General features: G+C 34.1%; 1 protein-coding gene across 6 annotated transcripts in view; it reads right to left on the bottom strand.

Moving 5' to 3' along the window:
* METTL25 (methyltransferase like 25) overlaps window positions 1-22,346 on the bottom strand; it is a 178,432-nt gene that overhangs the window by 142,003 nt on the left and 14,083 nt on the right. For all 6 annotated transcript variants that reach the window (XM_059936623.1, XM_059936622.1, XM_059936621.1 and 3 more), the window contains exons 2-5: window positions 17,072-17,236; window positions 16,478-16,584; window positions 8,100-8,699; window positions 5,393-5,540 (exon numbers count right to left, since the gene is read on the bottom strand). In XM_059936623.1, the coding sequence (XP_059792606.1) occupies window positions 5,393-5,540; window positions 8,100-8,699; window positions 16,478-16,584; window positions 17,072-17,236 (1,020 nt within the window). The remainder of the gene's footprint in view (window positions 1-5,392; window positions 5,541-8,099; window positions 8,700-16,477; window positions 16,585-17,071; window positions 17,237-22,346) is intronic.

The following is a 22,346-nucleotide window of genomic DNA, read 5'->3' as shown; positions in this document are numbered from 1 at the left end:
CTGGGAAGAGGTAGGGAGAGACCAAGCACAAGCCTCTGCCCAGACAAGGGTTGCTTCTAGAAGGAGCTCCTATTAAGGCCACTCAATAAGCTCTATGAAACCACCTGATCTGACTTTCTAGGATCCCAACTCTTTCTCTATTCATGCTACACTCCTAGGCCTCAGATATGATCATATAAACATACAGGAAAAGAAAATTACCATTCATTCTTCAGACCGGGCCTGAATGACTCAGTTACAGCACTAACATCAATTTCTGACAGAATACCTAGCAGGTTGATACATTAGGCTGAAAAAACACATACAGATGATAAAGTCCAGAGGCAGAAAAAAAGCGCTGCTTCTGTCGTGTTCACTTTTAACAGAAAAAAAAAAATTTCCTAGGAAACTCTCTAGTAGATATGCTCCTCATTGATAAGAACTGTGTCTCATATCCTTTCCTAAATAAATGGAATTACCATAACTAATTTAGATTGAGAGTCACATATTTCTGAGGCTATAGCAGGGCTCAATCTTCCTAATAACTGATGCTTGAACAAAATCATAGTTCAGTTAGCAAGGAAGAAGAGAGATGTGGTCTGGATAGGTAACCAGTAGTGTTTCCTCAGCATGTTTCTACCTTTATGGGAAAAACAACCAAAAGAAGTTCTCTCTCCAACTTCAGGGGGAAGAAATAATATCAATATTTCAAATTAATTATGATAATGATAATCAATATTAAGACAAAACACTGAAACAAGTCAAGCTTGGGAAAACATATATGTTCTATAAAGCACTGCAATAAATAATACTGTTTCTGGTATTTCGTGTTCTCCTAGGAACTACTGGCTTATAATGTATAAATATTTAAAGCAGTTTTTAAAACATATGGTAGAACTTTGGTATTCATAATTGCTCAGAGAGTTTTGAGGTATTTTTGAAAATTAACATTCATGACAGACCACCTCTATGGTCTACCACAACATACTTGGTAAACATATTCATGTAAAACACATATTGTTTACATAGTACACATCATCATAAAAAGTTGCAGTGTACATACCAGACTTTTCTACTGTACTATGTTGGACTATTAATAACTCAAATGTACATCCCAAAGGGCAACACTGCCCCAATCCAAACTTAAAAACAGCTGTGCAAACAAACTGAGGGTTAGAGGCAGGTGTGTAAGATATGAAGGGAGAGACACATGACATACTTGATTATTCAGAAATATACCTCCATGGAACCTAGTCCTAGACATATGACAGGAAATACTCTAACCTTGTCCATGCGAACACCTTGCCCTATAAGTTAGTTATTTTAATAGAATGATCAAACTGTACAGTGGTGGATTTCTATTTTAGTAAGGAATACTAGGACTATATAGCATATGCTGTATATACAAAATAAGACCACATCCATATTCTATCTTTGCGAACAGTCACTGCTAAATAGACAAGAACAAACTGCTTGCTGTTGTCTGCCTTCACACACACACAGACATCACTGCTCATCAGTAAAGTTAAGCTATCAAAATTCTAATGGTGCTCATAATAATTATCTTGGACATTCTTTTCTTGTTCTACATTTTTCCCCTTTATTTTGTCTAGTTTCTAACCCTTAACTTTATTGTGCATTTATGCCCTCTATGTTTGGTTTCCCCGGGTTTTCACTCTGAGCTCTATGCTTCAAGGGCTTTTGGGCGGGGGGGCGGTTAATTACTTTGCACTCTAGACTCTGATATACCCTTCTGGACCCTTCGGGGTTCAGCCTTTGGTTTGGATATGCAAACGAGCACATGAGTAGAGTCCACCTAAGTCTCTGCATGGGAGAGGTTAAAATAACTACAAATAACCTTGAATATATTTCTACAGAACATCTTCTAAAATTCTGTCTTCTTAGGAACCATAACAAACACTTGTTTACAACGATGCTGTTCATCAGAATTACCTATAGTGCTTCTTAAAAATACTTATATTCAAATCCCATCCTTAGAGATTATACATTAGAAGGTCAGAAGTGGGTCCCAGGCATCTAGACACCGAAACTGTCATATACAATCCAACTGGCCAGCCAGAGTTGAGAAACACTGTTATAAACATTGCAGGAGATGGTTCATATCTTCTCTCCTTTTACTATAGCCAAGATAAGGCAAGGAAAATGGAAATAGGGGTGTGGGAAAGAGAGAAGGGAGTGACTTTTGCCATCTGGTTTTTGAGATGAGAAAATGTGGCAGTCTGAAGCTAGGCAAAACTGCAACATGAACCAAGGTTGCTTTTGTTATTCCTATCACTTATTTTTCTCCTATCTCTTGGCTTTCCAACTCTTTCTTTCCACAGTATTTGAAGGTACTCACATTGCATACATCTTCACCTAATTCATCATATCACTCAGTCCTGTTTCTTCCTGCTTATTCTTTGCTTTTCTGACAAGCAAGGCTCCCACCCTCTGTTCTTTTCAGGTATTTATAAGGAAATCAAATAACATTAAGGTATTACTATTAGCTTTAACCACTTAAGCTTAGTATTGTTTACCTGATCATCTCAATGATTCTCAATGGTTAAGATATTTTTGACAGGAAGGCCTTTCCATGAATTAACTCTGCCTGTAAGAAGGGAAGATGAGAGTTTGCAGCTGCCACTCACTGTCATTAACAAACCTTTCCAACACTTTTTCTTGCCTGAGTTCTGGGCCCAAAGTCATCCTATCGATGCGGTGAACAAAGGCAACTGTCACTCGATTATCTATTCAACACACATTGTACAAACATTGATCAACATGAACCATGTTTGAGGCAATGTGCTTAGTTCTGAAGATACAAAAGTGAATAAAAACTAGTGTCTACACTCTACTCATAAATCTATCAAATCTTTCCATGGCAGAAACGAAGTGGGAGAGGCTGAAGATGTGGATGCACTAATCTTTCTTCTTCCTTCAGATTGCGCAAAGGCCTCTCTACCGAACATGCCTTGTTCAGAGATATTTCTCATTTCAGTCTGAATACCTGGTCAGTAAATACTTCTAAACAATTTAATGCAATAGTGTGTTAGAAAAGGTAACTAAAGTGGTCTCATAACCCAAAGGTCTCTCTCTAATCTTTTGATTTAGCTCCAAAAATATATATCTTCCCTTATGTTTGTTTGCACTTTATTAAAATACATTATAAATAAGTATAATTAAGAATATTAAACAACAATTTGACTAGGGAAAATAAAAGAAAAAAAAGGTACCTAAAGACTGACATAAAATGGACAGGCACAGGAGCAACTGGTCACTCTCTTCATTTTTTTCCTACCCTAGCAAGTAGCTTCTGTCAACCCCCTTACAGAACACAACTGAAGAACCAGACATCAGATGAAAAATGTACCAGAGACATTTCCTGGTTGTCATAAAATAACGATAGCCACTTAAATCTGAATTTCTTTACATACTCAACAAAAACCAGACAGAGGATAGATAAAATTACTCATAAGCCACATGTACACTACGTATTTTGATTTAAGTGTAAGTGAAGAAATAAACATCTCAAACCAGCAGAACCAGCTCTGGGGATCACTCCAGAAGGAGAGTCAGATGTAGAAAAATGTGTGTGACAGAGAACAGAGAGCGCTGCCAAAAGAGAGGATCCCACTCATGGTGTAAAGTATAGAGATTAAGTCTGAGACCTGATGATACTGAGCAATGGCTGCAAGGGTCCAGCCTGACCAGAGATGGCAGTCTTAAGATGTGTCACCTAAAGAGGAGAGGGAGGCCCTTTGGAAGGGGAAGGCATTTGGGGGGACATGATGATAAAGTGAAAGAAGGAAGCGGGCAACTGAAATTAAAGATCTTACACTGTGAGACAGTATCTCTGAATTGAAAGACACACCAAGTGGTTACACCTACCCTGAACTAAGCCAATTATTAAAAAAAAACCCATTTCATTGTACCTATAGAACAGGAAGCTCTTGAACTAAGAACAAAAACTTCCCTACCTAAAATTTTATGCTTGCTGATCCAGGAAAACAGTTTGCATTTAATATTTTAAAAGCTGTAAAACTGTGATTGTATTAAAAGTTTTTTTTTTTTTTTCATTTCTTTTAGGAAAGATGCACAAAAAGGGCTATAAAGTAATGTAAATATTTGGGTATATACTTTAGAATAAATAATTTTTTAGGTTCACTTTCCCCCCCAATTTTTATCTTGAAAATTTTTTTACTCAGAGAAAAGTTGGAAATAATGGCATGACAAACATATATTCTTCATTTAAATTAAACTTTGTTTAATTGTTTAAATTGTTTAATTGTTTAATTGTTAACTTTTTGCCAATTTGCTTTCTTTCTCTCACTCTGTGTATCTCTATATATTGACAATTTTACTTCTGTGTACTTTTCCTAAAAGATACTTTTTAGAACCCTGACATAAAAAATTCAAATTCAATTGACTCTTTTCCCCAAAAACCTTTGCCAGTTTTAAGGATGACCTGTTTCACCCAGGCAATTTTCAGTAGAATCATACCATCATAATTTCTACCTGTTGGAAATGACTAAATGACAAATAATCAAATTTTTACAGTCATCTGGGTTTTAAAATTGAGAAAAAGAGCAAGCAATACCATCTATATTCACACAACTTCCTGACCTAAAAATTCTTACCAAGGGACACTGGATGTTGATAAACACTTCACTAAACTAACAGAAAAAAGAACTGCTAATATTAATAGATAACCATCTAAATAACCATCTAACCTGAACCAGTGGTTTTGAAACCATGTGTCTAATAAGAGAAATAACATATAAAATGGATCAAAGAGAGGAGTTTCAGGAGCTGCTCTGGAGGAAGGGTTGTAGGTGTTTTCAGTCCTGTCAACGTACTCTGTACTTTGCCCCTCAGGCACCTTCTCAGCCCAGGGAGCACAGTTTGAATACTATTATTTTAATACAATTGCACAGTTTTCCAGCTTTTAAAAATCATAGTATTTTGACCCTTCAAACTACTGTAAGAAACTTTTTGAGGGGACAAATATCAATATTTGTTACAAAATTGAGAAGGCTTTGGAAATGAAAATAAACCTTGCCCATTCTATATTTATGACAAAAAAACTTAGCTTTACTACCTTAGTAAATGTATATCTTACAAATATTTTTAAACAGAAGTTCTCTAAAAATACACCACACAAATATTTCACATATTTGCAGTTTTCGGCATTCATTAAGACCATACTATGACTAAAAAATCTATAATAAAATACAACGCAAGTGATAGTTCATCAAATTTCATTTGATGTAACATTTCTAAAATTGCAAGAACATCAGATATTATCTCAAATGTTAATTCAAAGTGACAATAATGTCAACAACAAAAAAAGGAGCGATACAAAGCAGCCATTATGCTCAAATAAATAAAATTATGGGATATGAAGAACTTGTACCTTTATGTGGGTTTTCAAACTCTTCAGATAAGAGGTGGTAGCAACAACCCACACTGCAAACTCCCTTGATTTCAGACTTGGAAGTAAATATTCGCAGAGTATTTGGAGCAAGATCACCACAAGTATGCAGACCTACCATCAAACAATCCTCAAAAAATGAAAATAAAAAAAAATGAGAAGGAAAAATAAATTTTGGAAATTAAAAGGAGGGTTAAAAAACATTTAAATGTTTATTAGAAGATGTAGAGCTTTTTAAAATGATGAAATTTTACCTAGAAAGTATTGTATGTCTTTTATTTTCATAACAAATAACTATTGCCTTTAAAGGCAAAATGACTGATCTTTTACCAAAACTGACATAACTTTCAGTTGATTTTCTAGTGTTTTTGGTTACTCATTTGAATTTTCTCTGGTTTCTTTTACAACTAATATTTGCTTAATGACTACTCAAATTAACGTTGGATCAATACAATGTAGCCTGCACTACTAGGACAAACTTATGATTTGAGACACATTAATACCTTACTAGTCAATTTTTAAAATTCACTTCTTCACCCATACCCATCGAAACTTATAAAACATTGTCATAAAAAATAAAATTAAGTGTTGCTAAGTCGGCATTTCTACTCCAACACCAAAAGTTTACTTAGTTCGTTCACTGCATCAAATATGACAAGATTAAATTCAATATAAAATTTTTGTTCTAAATTTTATAACATGAATTTTATGTAAAAATTTTATTTTTGGATAGAATTTGGATAATGTTCTCCTAATTATCCAAAGCGTAATTTAGATGTATACACATACAGAATGGGTGCATAGGCATGCACTCACAGAATCTTGATCAATATACCGTTTGTTTGTTTTAACTCTTCAGTTCCTTAGTTTCCTCTTCTGTATAATGAGGCTAATAATAGTATCTCACCTCAATGGGTTATTGCAAGACTTTAATAAGTTAATACTGGTAAATGACTTGGTACAATCTCTGGCATCCAATAAAATTCAGTAAATGTCTTCTATTCTTACATCATCATCATCATGTTATAAATTCAAAATAATGGACATTAAGATGTGAATCAAGTATATTTGTATAACTATCTTCAGAACAAATACAATTTTTTCACTTAAGTTATTTTACCAAAAATGTGATTTTAGCCCATATGATGTAGACATAGACAGGACTGAAGTGTTACCTTTCTAAAGAAAATAATTGTACCTGTAAGTTGCTTCAACCTGATAGAACATTCTGTTGCTTCAACCAACATTCTCTTCAAAGCCCAATTTCTGGAGTGTTGTGCAACTATTTTGCTTTTCTCAATGATTACATAGTTTGGGTAGGTTTTATTTAGACATTATAATGTTATAAATAAAAAGGAATTCAGAGAGAAAGGGCTTATTGTTAATTAAGGGTAGATAACAGAGATATAAATCTCTCTTTTAGGCTAGTTCTCCCTAAAGATAACACCAAGATATTTAATCTCATTTTTCAGTGTATTCATTACACAAGGTTAGTTAAAAATACCAGCAGGTGGCAAACAAAAATACATAATCAGCATATTATCCTAACAGTAAAATATTTAAGTATTGTATGTGTGTGCTGTAGGGCGGGGAGGGGAGGAGATGGGAGGCATTGGTTAACTCTGGTTATTAAATTGCTACTTAACTAAGGACCCAAGATACAATCTTCCAGCATATCTTTTATAAGTCAAATTCTTATAAAAGTCTGCATACAGTTTTGATCATATATTTTCCAGAAGACTTTTAAAAACATAAATATATGATAATAAGTCCTAAAAATGTATACATTTTTAAGTCAGGTTAAAGTAATTGGGGTTATTTAACCCTAACAGAAGGTTAAGCTATAACTTAATTACTGATTTTATATATTGGAAAAACAATTAATGAGGATTAACCGGTTTCCCATAATTAGTGAAATCCTGAAATATCTGGGAAAAAGAAAAATTCCCCATTCTAAAATGACAAAGTAACAAAACACTGGTTAGCTACCAAACAAGGATTTAAATTTATAAAGAATTCTGGTATCTTTTGTTTATTCATTCTTTAGGGAAGAATTTTCAAAAAATTTAACAAGAGTAGAATATTATAACATCAAAGGCTACCCCATTTTTTTAAAACAATGAGTCAGGCCAAATGATTTCTAAAAACTCCTCTACAATACTGTTTTCACATACAATGTTGCCTTTAAGATATATTATCTCTGCATAACTTGACATACTTGTAGTTTAGAAAAAGTTCAAATTTTTTAAGAATACTCAGAAGTTGGTCTTGCTCAAGAAAATTGCAAATTTGGTTACCAAGGCTAACATTAAACATAATATTGCCCTAGGTACATCTTTACTTCAAATTTAAATAAAATGTAAGAGCTTTCTTGGATTGGAATTTTAACAACTCATAAATTGCATAACGAGAACTTAGCTGACTAGATTTAGTATTGGTACTTCTGTCTAATTTAGGCTTACAAATGAGTGGAGGGTACTCCCTTCTGGAAAATCATAATTGTCAGATTGTCAGATTTTGATAGCTGTGGAAATCATGAAAGCCTGAATATAATTTTATTTTCTTGGTCCTTTATATTAATGTAATCAAATAAGATACGCAGGTTAAGTAAGCTATCATTAAAACTTAATTCTATGTCTTAAAGCCTTTATATATAAATGAAATTAAGGAATTAAAAAAATAAAATTACCTCCAGATCTTTAATAATATCATGTAGTTCTGAATCAGCAGTGATAAAAGATGTTAAAGGTGAATATATATTGGATTCATTTGACTTTGACGTCATTTTTCTTCTCTCTTTATTTGTTTCAGACATTTTTCTCTTGGGTATATGGGATGAAGAAGTAGGTTCTATGGCATTAATAGGCAAAAGGTCCCTAAGAGAAAAGGCATTTTCAAAACACAAATTTTCTTCTCGATGTGAATAAACATGTAGGTTTTCCATTTGTTTTCTGATGTTAGAAATTACAGAGGCTGAAAAATCTGGCAGAAAGTCCGAGGTTGACATCTTTTCTTGATTTGCAGTACTGCTGTTACATACTCCCTCAATATCAGCTTTAAATTTAATTTCATCTTGCACTTTCCTTTCTTTTGCCATTTGTAATGCCAGTCCATTGACATCTAATTTTGACCGCCTACGATAGACTTTCCAATGTTTCTTCAGTTTCCTGTTTCTCTCCTCAGCTCCATGAGTATTGGTATTTGAGGAATCAATTCCATAAACTTTTAAGCCATACTTTAAGGACAAAAAGGAGCTTAGGTAGCCTTTTCCAGAACCCAGGTCAATTATCTAAAGAAAACCAGAATGAATTAAAAGGATTTTAGTCAGATGGTAACTGAAAGCATTCGCGATATTTTTTTAAAAAGTAAAGGAATGTATAATTTATACAACCTGTTATGCTTTTTTTAATTTTAATTTTTGATTACTATTAAAAACCAACAACTCTCATCATTTTTATTCAACATTTTAAGAGAAGTTCTAAGCAGTGTAATAATAAGTCAAGGAAAAGATGTAAAAGACATAAATATTGAAAGTAAAATTGTCTTTCTTCATAGATAACATGATTGTATCTGTAGAGAATTCTAAGGAATGCATACAAAAGTTAAAAGAACTAGTAAGTCAAGTTAGCAATGTGTCAAGATACAAGCTCATTAGAAATGAATAAAGAACCATCAGAACATATGCATTACAGTAGTAAAGAACAATTAGAAAATAAAATTTAAAACCAATTGAATTAAAATAGCATAAAAATACAAATCTAGGCATAAATTTAACAGAGGTTACGCATGATCTATACACTGAAAACTAGAAAACACTGCATAGGAAAAATTTAAAAGAGCTAAATAAAGATATACCATATTCATGAAATAGTTAGACTCAATATTAAGATGGCAATTCTCCCAAACTGACATATAGATTCAATGCAATCCTAATCAAAATCCCAGCAGGGTTTTTAAAAGAAATTCATAAGCAGATATTACAATTTATATGAGAAGGCAAAGTACCTAGAATAACCAAAACGATTTTGAAAAGAAAAAGTTTGAGGATTTACACTGATTCAGGAATCAATATAAAACTACAGGCCTTCCCTGTTGGCACAGTGGTTGAGAATCTGCCTGCCGATGCAGGGGACACGGGTTCGAGCCCTGGTCTGGGGAGATCCCACATGCCACGGAGCAACTAGGCCCGTGAGCCACAACTACTGAGCCTGCACGTCTGGAGCCTGTGCTCCGCAACAAGAGAGGCCGCGACAGTGAGAGGCCCGCGCACCGCGATGAACAGTGGCCCCCGCTCGCCACAACTAGAGAAAGCCCTCGCAGAGAAACGAAGACCCAACACAGCCAAAAATAAATAAATAAATAAATTAATTAATAATATTAAAAAAAGAAAACTGTTTTTTTAAAAAACAAAAAAAAACTACAGTAATCAAAACAGTGTAGTGCTGGTATAAAAATAGAAATATAAATCCATGGAATAAACAGAGTCCAGAAATAGACCCACAGTTATATATATAGTCAACTGGTTTTTGACAAAACAACTAAAGTAATCCAAAGGAAAAGACAGTCTTTTCAACAAATGGTGTGGGTATAACTGGATGTCTGTATGGGAAAAAAAAGATTTTTACATGTCATATGCCAAGCAGGCATATCTTTAATTCCTGCGTATCTTTGTGACATTGGGAGGGGAAAAGATTTCTTATGTAGGACATAAAAAGCATAAACTACAAAGAAATAATTGAAAAATGGACTTCATTAAAATTAAAACCTTTGCTATTCAAAATACATAGTTAAAAAGGGTAAGAAATATTTGCAAAACATGTATCTAAGGGTTTGTGTCCAGAATATATAAAGAACTCTAACAACTCAATAATAAGACAAGCCACCAATTAAAAAATGGGCAGAGCATTTGAACACACACTTCACAGAAGAAGATATACAAATGACCACTATAAAAAGATGTCCAATATCACTACTCTTTTGGGAACTGCAAACTAAAATCATAATGAGATATACACAAATGTAAAATGGTACAGTCACTTTGGAAAACATCAGCAGTTTAACATAGAGTTAAAGCATACACTTACTATACAACCTACAAATCCCACTCTGGGCTATTTACCCAAGAGAAATGCAAACATGTCCACAAAGTCTTGTATGTGAATAAATTCATAGCGGCCAAAAAATTGGTAACAACTCAAATATCCATCAACCAATGAATTGAAAAACAAATTGTGGTATATCCATACTGTAGCATACTATACCCAAAAATGAGGAACAAAGAGTCAATGCACATAAAAATATTGATGACTCTAAAAACTATGCGCTAAAGGATAGTCAAACACAAACATCTACATATTATTTGATTCCACTTATACGATGTTCTAGAAAAGTCAAAACTACAAGCAGAGCAGTAATTCCTTGAGAATGGAGGAGGAAATATCTTGCAAAAGGGTATGAGAAAACTTTTTATGGTGACAGAAATATTTTTTTATTACAGTGGCTAAACAACTGCATACAATTACCAAATGCATCAAAGTGTACACCTAGAATTGGTGAATATATAAATTATACCTCAATAAAACTAAAAATGATAAAAGACATATAAAATTACCAAGATTGTTTACTGTATTGTCATGTCATTTCATAAGAAATAAATGGACAATTACAGAAATATTATCATAGGAAATCATTATCTAATCTCATTATATCTAATCTTTAATTCCTAAAACCAATTAAATCCTGACATAAATATGAGCCACTCAAGGAAAATTTCCTATATTTGAAATAATGCATATCATCAATGAAATCCTCAAAAATTTCAACTCAAGCAAAATTGCAATTCATAGGTAAAACTCCAATAAATGATGTCTGCTAAATAAGTGTCTAGCTTACAAATAATTCCCTATGCCCCCTTTTTAATGTTAATCTCTAGGTTAGGTATTATGGGAAATACAGAAGCATTATATACCTTGAGCCTAAGGAACTACAATCTATCTGAAGATACCATACTCATGAATACAAGGGCTATAGAGTAGAAACTCTATTAAATCAATTTCCCCATATCTGAATCTCTAGAGAAAGCAAAGCTCTCCATTCCCTTCCTTCTACAAAAACACATTCACTGATGCCAATGGCAGGCTTAATGTTAGCAACCAATGGGTTGTTTGTAAGCACCAGGACATTTGTTCCCCCCAATACAGATGTTTTCTTACCAAGAGGTAATTGAGTTTGTTCCCAGATCTGCATATAACAATTCCACTTGTGAATGAGGAAAATTTTGTCTGCAAGTAACAGAACATCAAATTTCCATCACTGAGAAAAACTCACCTCACTTAAGAAATCTGGCAGTAGAGTAGCTGAACCAACCAGAGGCTCAACCACATATGGCGTTTGGGCCAACGTATTTGTAATTCCTCTGGTTGCAAGATGGCTGGGGAAAACCTAAGAATCATGTCTTCACAATATAATATCTGAAACCCTTTTCAGTAATAGGCAAAATTTCCTAGAAAAATCTATCAGCTCACTTATATCTTACTGACCCAAACTGATTTTTATCCCTCTCCAAATTGGCCTTTCAGTAATATATACAGTGTTAGCAAGAGAATGGCAAACTCTGCAATTAAAGGTTACATAAATCATACATATTTTTGCCTTCAAACTCTCTTATCTGAGTGGCAAAACCTTCACAATCCTGATCTCTTACCCCTTACTCACAACGGTCTTTTCCTTCCTGGATCATCTTATAGGTTTGAAGATAGAGGAGTCTCCAGTGTAATACCTGGTGGGAAGTATCTTCCTTGTTTCCTAATACTGCTTAGAAGACTTTCTCATAGAAATATTGCTACACATAGTGATTACATTTCTTAATATTAGTATTAGTATGGTACTATACTTCAGACAGGAGAGTTATATTTTGTTGACTGACCTGGAGATCTCCCTACTATTATAAGCTAATGACTTTCAAATTTATAATTCCAGTATGGAATTCTACCATGAACTTCATACTCATATCCAACAGTGTACCTAACATTTCCACTTGAATGTCTAATAAGCATCTCAAATTTAACATGTTCAAAACTAAGTTCTTGATAGTCTCTGTAAAACCTGCCCCTCCCATAATCTTCTCCATCATAGTTAATAGTATCTCCATACTTCCAGGTGGAGAACAAGACTCCTTTCTTTCTCTCATACCCTCCACCTGAATTGTGAAAAAATCCAGTCTTACCAAGGGTATTTCATACCAACTGCACCCTAAGTCTAGGTTATTGCAACGGCCTCCTCAATGATCTCCCTGCTCTCACCTTCCCTCCTTGAGTGTATTCTCAAGAGAACAAAACAAAGACTGATCATACCACGCCTCTAAGTAAAATCTCTCATCACTTCCCTAAACTTATCTCCTGCTACTAACCTCCTTTGTTACTAAGCTTTTTGCCTCAACTCTGGAAGCTCATGCTTACATATGAGCTAATTTCTGAAAAGAACCAGCTTGAATGTTTACAAAGACTATGGCGAAGAGTTGCAAAGGTAATGGAAATATTGGGTTGGCCAAAAAGTTCATTCGGGTTTTTCCATAACATGTTACCAAAACCCGAACAAACTTTTTGGCCAGCCCAATATTTGCTTCATAACACTCCGCAACACGGCAGTCAGACTGATCCAGTTGCTCCAACGGCTTCCCATCTCATTCAAGATAAAAGCCCAAATCATCACAACGGCCTCTAAGACTCTACAACTTCATGACCTGCTTCTGCCACCACAACCTCAGCTCCTACTACTTTGTCCTTGCTCTCACCACTGGAGTTAATCTGGCTTCTTGGCTCTTTCAAGAATACAACAAGTGGGGCTTCCCTGGTGGCACAGTGGTTAGGAATCCACCTGCCAATGCAGGGGCCACGGGTTCGAGCCCTGGTCCGGGAAGATCCCACATGCCACGGAGCAACTAAGCCCGCGCGCCTCGAGCCCGTGCTCCACAACAAGAGAAGCTCGTGCACCACAACCAAGAGTAGCCCCCTCTCGCTGCAACTAGAGAAAGCCCACACGCAGCAACGAAGACCCAATGCAGCCATAAATAAATAAATAAATAAATTAATTAATTTTTAAAAAAAGAATACACCAAGTATATTCCCGCTTTAGGGCCACTGAATGTGCTATTCCCTCCATCTAAAAAATTTTTCATCCGGATATTCTAATGGATAACTCTCTTACCTCTTGAAGGAGATCTTAACTCAAATGTTATCTTTACAATGAGGTCTTACTTGCCCCTCTCTTCCTAATCAAAAGCTTTAATCCCCCATCCCTGAATTAGCTACTTCCTTTTTATTTTTTTTCTCCTTAAAGTATATCAACATATACAATAAAATATACTTATAATGATTTTATTATCTATCTCTCCTCATTAGAGTATAAATGCCATAAAGGCAAAGATACGTTTTGTTTTGTTTACTACTGTATCCTCAGCATCTATAACGGCACCTGACACATGGTAGGAGCCAAAGAAATATTTAATAAATGAACGCATGCATGCAAGTGTGAATCAGTGAACATATTTTAGAAATAAAAATTAAGAAGTAAGAAGACTTGGTAATGGGGATGAGAGAGGCAAAGGTTTTTGGCATGTAGGGAGCAATGTGGTTGAGGCAAAAATAAATTGTTTTTTTTTCTTCTCTAGTTCTTTTTGGTCACTAGTAAAGTTAAGATTTTAGTATCTGGGTTTCCAACTATCCCCATGAAATCTACATTTATTAAATCTGCTTTTTAAAAGTAAAAATAGTACACACGTAATACGTTTCAAACTTAACTATTTTGAGAATCAAATATTGCTATTAAGTAATTTCAAGAGAAAGACCCTGTAAGTCTTTAAAAAAGAAAAAACCTTTAATACAGGTTTTTTTCTTTAAAAAATAAAAAACCTTTAATACAGGTTTTTTTCACTCACTAGAAACAATCTCCATCACTATGAAAAAAGTTCCCTTAGAGAAGGTCTAACGTGAAACATTAAGCTATTTCAAATTTTTTTTCTCTGCACTTTAGAAATAAATCTGCTTTATTAATTTAAAGTTATTTATTATGTAATATTTCATATAAATAAAAGAATAAATGCAGTTGAAATGTAAAGTTATAAAGAATAATAGTGGTTAAGACTCCGTGCTTCTACTGCAGGGGGCGTGGGTTCAATCCCTGGTCAGGCAACTATGATATCTTGTATGCTGTGTGTCGCAGCCAAAAAAAAAAAACAAACTAATTTTATTTCTGGAAAATTTTAGTTAATTTCACTTTAATGTTTTGACTTCTGTTATGTACAGATGTCAAAGGGCTTTTACTTACACACATGTATCCATATGCATACATAATTTACTCCTCACAAAAATCTTCTGAAGAATGGACTTGGATTTCCATTCTAATAATAAATACCCCTCGAAGATTTAATTATAGGTGACTTATTTGGGAAGTGAAGAAAACACTGACAGGAAAATAGAGAAGAGAAAAAAGAGAAAGGAAGACAGCCCAATAAAAGGTATGTTCTTAAGCAAAATACCACTTTAGGGCAACCTGGGTTAATCACACTGAGAAACTTGGAGAGCTACTGTAGAACACATACCTCATAGTCATCCCACCTGGAAAGTCCGGGAGTTGATGTATTTGTTTATCAATGTGTATTAGTCATTAATTCAAGGATGCTCATAGGGAGGAATTAATCCCCAGAACTTGTATGCAGGCAGTGCCATGCTTCAGCAGACAGAGAAAACCCACAGGAAAAGAAATGTAGAAACAGGTAGAAAGCAGCCCGGCACACCATGAAATGGTGAGGCCCAAGAGTATCTGAATAAGGCATCCAGTAGCATCTGCTATACCCGTGAACCCACCAGCCATCCTAAGAACTAGAATGTTAGTATTTCCAGTCCATATAACTCGTTTTCTTTCCATATCCCATCTCCCTGCTTCCCCTACTGGAGGTAACAACTATTCTCAAATGATTGTTTATGATTCCCTTGCTTCTTTAATGGTTTTTTTGCATATATTTTTTGCATTAAGAATATACCATTATTTTGCTTAAGAGCTTTTAAAAAACGATACCATAAAATACGTAGTCTTCTGTAAATTGCTTATTTTTCCCATTCATTTTTATGTTTCTAATATTCATCTATGTGTTATGTACAGCAGCAGTTTGTTAAATTTTACTGTGTACTTGCCCTTTTTACTCCAGGTGAGTATTACTGTCACGGTGAGCCCATTACCGATCCTGACAGGTACTGCTTAGCTATGATACACTGGAGAAAAGGCTGAAAACTATTACCTTGGCTCTTGCCTTTTAGTTCCTACTCTAGAGATCTATGTTGCCATAAGTGGTTCTGCATGCCCGGCCCAAGCTGTGATCGTTTTCTAATCAATCTCAAACTCTCCACAAGTCTGAAAGAATACATGGAAAAGATTCTAACACCTAATAAAAACTGAAGAAGGGAAAAAATCCTCCATTACCCCCATAGATGTTCTTGTAGGGATAAGAAAAATAACTTACTGTTTTTATAGGTCAATGGAGGCAATCACTGATTTTATTTTAACATCTATTTTCAGACATTACTACCCTTCATAAAGGCTATTTTTTACAACAGGAATGCATTATAATTCTGACACTATGAAAGAATCCAAGTTTCTTTATGTTACAATAATGAGGCAGGTGCCCCAGACCACAGCATGGTAACCCAGGTCCTTGAGAACACCTAGTGGTAAACAATTTTGCAGAATGCCATCTTCATAATGCTGCTTCAAATTGGAGTTACAACATAAGAAAAAGAGAATTACCATACCTTCTATCCACTCTGAAAAGAGTGAAATTTGTGGCAAAACATTAATAGTCATATCTTATTTTTAGTATAAATTTGTTTTTATTGCAGTATATTGGGAAATGAGAGCAGTTTTAAAGGATCAGACGTGATGTGACATCTCACATCAGCTATTACTTAATGACATTTTAAAGGCTAGACAGTGATAGTAGAAAAGGAAATTTGAATGATACCCCCCAAAATGGCAATAATTTTAACACATGAATATATAGGCAAATACTCTTACCTGCTTTATTCCACAGTAATCAGCAATACTGCTGATGAGCTCTGACATTGCCTGAACTTCATGAGATTTTTTCAAATTCATAAACTCATCTGGCTTCACATTTTCATCTGAACAAAAATAAAACAAAATTAAAGTACTGCTACTAAAGAAACAAAACTTAATAAGAATCATCAGTTGATGCTCATGTTTTCTATAATTAAATATGAAAACAATACAGAGATCCTATTGTGGTGTCTGTATGATAGATCTCTATTAGTTTAGCTGCTATGAATCAAATTTGAATTAATAAAATGAAAAGACTCATATAACATTATTAAAAATGTTCCTTGAAACATAAAACAATTAACTACAAAGGAAAAGACTGATAACTAGACTGCGATGTAGGAAAAAAAATGTGGCGATCTATACCTAAGTTTTTTGTTTAATATGGTGCATAAGAAAACCTACTCATTTAGAACAAATCAGTCTATCGGGGCTCATGATATAAGGTCTAACAATAAATTAAGAACATGTTGGAAATATATACACATATGAATAATATATTGCTTCTAAATGCCTAAAAAAACATACATACACACACACAAACACACCTACCAGTTCTCTGTTTTTGATTTCCACGAAGGGCTACAAGCAACTGTTCAAAAGGAGTACATATCCCCAAGTTTTGTACAGAATAATATTTAGCAGTCAGAGCGAAGGCTTCCACACTCACCAGCTTCTGGGAAGTTTCACAAAATATTTTTGGAAAATCAGTAATATCTAAAAAAATCAACATAAAAAGAATTGTTAGCAACAAAATAAATAATCACTAGCTAATTTGTTGGAGATTTAAAAAACAAAAATCACCGATCTTATAACAAATTATAATATTTTCATTTTGGTGTGAATTTTGGCAATATCACTAATGGTTCCATTATATTTGTTATTTAAACTATTAGCTATTTGTAGCAGCCAGTTTTCTCTTTAATACACTATACCATTATACACGTAGATTCCAAATTAAAATCTGGCCTTTTTGTTGTTTTTTTGAAAGCCAAAAAAAAAAAAAAGAAAGAAAGAAGTTTAAAACCGTGCTAAACTGTAATGTACTCATTAAATTTATGAATGGTACTGGCTGACGTACAGCTGTGAATTTAAAGGAGGTCAGTCCATCCAATGCCGTTACTCCCTGTCCACACTGCATGTAGAACAGCAATATTCTCAGTGGTATAAATGTTACTGTAAAACAGTTCCTGCATCATTTGGACCGTGTAGAATTGTGTGGGCGTGTGTGTATATGCGTTCAATGCACTGTCAGTACGACTTCTAAAACTCATCAGGTTATGATTAGGTGAAAACAGTTCACTTTCTTCCCATAGTCAGTTTCAAACCAGACATGGTCTAAGCTTCATACAGAAACTACTGATAGTTGCTGAGAGCTCACTTTAGAAAACTGCCACACTGTTTGCAACATCCAGTGTCCCTCTCTGCGTGAGGATCATTCACCCTGTTGAACTCAGATGTGGTTACATCTCGCCAAGGTGAACTATGCCATTTTCAGGCAGAAGTTTTAAAAATATCAAGAGTCACTACATTTTCTTTGCCCAGAACTGCAATTGTCAAGATAGAACCTGCCTCAGCCTGAGTCCCCAAGTGACGACAACAAAGGCATCACTGCTGTCAAACTACAATGAACATGTGGCATACACGAATAGTAATCTTCATTGTTTTTAGTCACTGAGTTTTTAGGCTTATTACTGTAGCATAATCTTGCCTATTCTAATGGATACACATCAGTACAGATTTGCTTTTTATTTGTTCAGTTTCATTTTCCTATAGCCATTTTTAATGCATATTAATTTATTTATGAAGGTTTAAAAAAAAGGCATTCTGATATGTATGTAGTAGTTCAAAGAAACTCTTTGGATGGAGTAGTCCATTTACCGAAAATTATTTTTAATAATTAAAAAAAGTACATCCAGTGGTTAAATAAAGTATTCAAAATGTTCACCTTACAAAAGCATGGTGCAATTCTGGGAACAACTTAGGTCCTATCAGAAAAATCATACTATATGCTATGAAGTTCATTCTAGCTAGCTGATACTCCAAAGTTACCTATGAAATTATAAAAACCTACTTAAACACAAAAAACAATGATGCTCCCTGGCAAAAATTAAAAGCAAGAAAATTGAAGAAGCCTTGAAGAATGCTAACTAAATAACTAAAAACTACATGTTTAACACAGTACCTTTTGAAAGCTAACATCTATTAAGTTGATGGTAGTAATGTTTACCAAATTAATTAGAAAATCAGCAGAGATGTATAACTTCCATTTCTGAATCTATTAAATAGAAATTTAAACTACAAGATTACTATAGTACATTTATTTAAGATACATTTTGTGTATTATATAAAGTTCTTTCGGCATTTTACAAACTGAATTTACTAATGCAGCCAAAAAGTAATAAAATCCACATCAAAATATTTAGGCATGATACAGAGGGGAAAACTCAGTCAACTATTAAGTGAGCCTCTCAGGTTTAAGGGCAGTCTCAACATCCTCAAGTTCCAGGGCAGCAATTTCTTAGCATGTGATAGAATAAGAGTAGTAAATCTCAAAGTGCAGAGGGGCTATTATAGTAGTCAGTTATTGGACAATGTTGCCAACAGAAAGAAATGTGATGTTTCTGTTGGAAAAGTAAAGCTTCAAATCAATTTAACTACCCTACTGAAAATATTTGAAAAAATTCCAATCTAAGCCAAATTAATGTTGTTAATTTGCTTTTAATTACAGGCCTCCTAGTAATTTCAGAAATCTGGAGATCTAAACTGCAAAGATATTAAATTTTTAACAATGTTTCCTTTTATAAAAAGGATAGTGTTCTGATTCAGTCCACTGGCTTATGTCATTTAAGGCTACACCAGTTTATTCAGATAGTCTAGAACTCTGTGAAAAAAATCTTTTTGAATTATGAAAATATAGCTTTTGTAACTTTGTTTTCAAATGATCCAGCCTATAACTTCCATTACTTGCGGTTTTTAGAGATTCAGAGAGAGAGAGAGGTGTCAATGATCTTGTCTTTACTTCTATCTCTGAAACAGTATGTGAGAAAAGTTCCGTGGTGACGGTAATAGTATCCGTAGTCCTCATAATGCATTCCCAGATACTTGCACACTGAGCTTGGGTTTGGCAACTAGCAAAATAAAAACCACAGTGTTACCTGACTTATTACTTAAATTCTTAATTAGTTAAATTTTTTACACAGGGAAAGCTTCATTTTTAAATTTGATACCCATTGCACCTGCATATTATGTGGTTTGATTGTTTTGCCAATATCTCCCTCTACTGGAAGTACTTGTTCTGCTTTATTACATGCTCTGTCTTTATTTACTCTTATTTTTTGTACACCCACAGAACTTTCTTACAAGATAGGTTATTTGGGTATGAGCGAGCAAAGGCACCAGAGAGGCAAGGGAGAAGTTAATTCTATTAAATATGATATCAGTATATCCCTATCATTTTTTTGTTTTTGTTTTTGTACAGCAGAGATCAATGTACAAGGAAAGACAGAAAGGTTATACATACACATGTTGGATTATGAAAATTTCAAGATAGAGAAATGAATAATAATGTTTCAAAGCTAAAAATAAAATAGAAACAATCAATGAATATACAATATTGACATTTAAAATAAATAAAATTTCAAAACTAAATGTCTGGTATTTTACTTGAATATTATCTAGCACTTTAAGGAAGACAGAGTACAGTTAGGATTCACAATTATCTCACCACTATTATTGCTAATATTTATTGCACATATACTATGGGCCAGGCACTGTGCCAAACAGTTGACATTTAATGGAACGGACTTATAAGTTAGTTACATCGTGCTCATATCCCCACTTACAGAGGAAGAAACCAAAACTTAGAGAGGCTGCAATTAAGCCAGGTTCGCACAAACACTAAGTAGCAAGGCATGTGAACCAAGGCTGTGCTCAGACCTTGTTCTTAATTCCCACATTCGATCAACATGCCACTGCAGTGAGTAACAAATGAAATCAGGAAAGACAGCAGTTAAAAAAGTGCTAGGCAGACTGACTGTCAGAATCAGGTCTGACAAGAATTCCCTCTGGCAGAGATCAATACATGGTAATATCTTAAGACAGTTTCAAACTCATTTATCTTTTTAATTCTTTCACTTCCCTCACTCCCCTCCACACCTCCCTCTTTACCAGAAGTGATTTTAAGATTTCATGAAATTAAAAGAGTAATTTCTACATTTAAAACAACTGATAAGTCTCTGAAAATTAAAAGTTTTTATGATAATATGTTGTTGTAGTTATCTATTTCTAGAAACAAAGTATCCCTACTGCTTCATGCCCAGTCGTAAGGCAATAATACCTTGCATATACCAGGTATTCAGTAAGTAGGGAATCAATGAAGGGATGAACGAAAGCAATTCCTCAATACATTTACTACTGTAGCATCACCAGGTACACTGAGAGAAACAAATTCTAAGATTCTGGGGTAGTAGTTTTCACTGAGGCCACTACAGGGACTTCAACAGTACTTCTGAGCCTGTTAGAAGAGAGTAAAACATCATCTCAGCCCTAATGTTTACAATCACAAGGTGAGACAAAAGTGATTTAAAACATTTAGAATGTGATATAAGATAAAATACAATTACGTGCTAAATTCTGACGTTTAATTGTGTTACAGGGGTTAGGGCAAAGGTCACTACTGTTATTATCACACACCCTAGAAATGTCCTGTGGTCCAGAATTTCAGGAAGAAGTCAACAGTGCCCTCTTAATAACAATCTTCACAAGGACATAGAAATGTTATGGACTCATTTCTGCATGTCCTACAGATGTCTCCAATTCAAAAGGCCCAAAACTGAACTGAAAGTTCTCAAGCTCGCCAAACCTTTCTTTTCCTATTTGCTATCCTGTTTAATAGTGTCATCAGTCACCCAGTCCTGAAGTTAAAAGTCTACATTATCTTAAATGCTCCTTGTACCCTCAATGCACATATCCAGTCACCCATTAAACCTAATGTAAAAATGTCTTTCATTTGGAACCCCCCCCCATCACCGCCGTGGTTCAAACTCTATTAGTACCACCAGTGTTACCGCAGTAGTGATTTTTTTCCTTATCAATAAAACTCCCATAGCAGAATGCTCAGTAAGTGTTGGTTGAGCTGAATTGAACATGTTTTCTAAAATGGAAATCTACTTATATTCAATGCAAGTTTAATTATACATTTTAAGGATTTGGCTTCTACCAACAGTTGACTTTAGGCTTCAATCTTTTATACTTGTTTAGCAGACTTCAGTCAAAAGTTAAAGCTGTCTTGCTGAACTATGAAAATTATATATAGGATATATTAAATTTTATGAATGGTTAAATATATCCATAACCCTATAATCTATTTAAGGAAGAAACAGAATATATACTGTTGCTTTTTAAAATAAGTCAATTTATATCACTCCATTATGTGCTAGGAAACTTTTTGCATAAGCTCCAACATAATTTATGGCTGCATATGAAATGAAAAAAATATGTTATCTCAACATGTAAACCATGCTCTTAGAAAGAATGATATAATTAACAAAAATTGACATGCATATCCTTATTGTGCCAATATTAACGTCACACTGAATGTATAAAGCACACAGAACCATTTCAAAAGCATTTTCATATTTAACTAAGTTTTTACAGAAATCAAATTAAATATAAAAACAGGAACATCTAACCACAGTATTACTACTCTAACAAACCCTTTTCATAGTTTAATTTGAAGGAAAATAAAAATATCATACAAAGAAACAGAAGTTTAGAAAATTGATTTGGTATATAAAAAATAAACTTGTTAAAAATAAACAATTCT

Source organism: Balaenoptera ricei, chromosome 10, assembly GCF_028023285.1.
Source record: "Balaenoptera ricei isolate mBalRic1 chromosome 10, mBalRic1.hap2, whole genome shotgun sequence".
NCBI classification, from domain to species: domain Eukaryota; kingdom Metazoa; phylum Chordata; class Mammalia; order Artiodactyla; family Balaenopteridae; genus Balaenoptera; species Balaenoptera ricei.
This window is presented reverse-complemented; position numbering and strand designations above follow the sequence as displayed.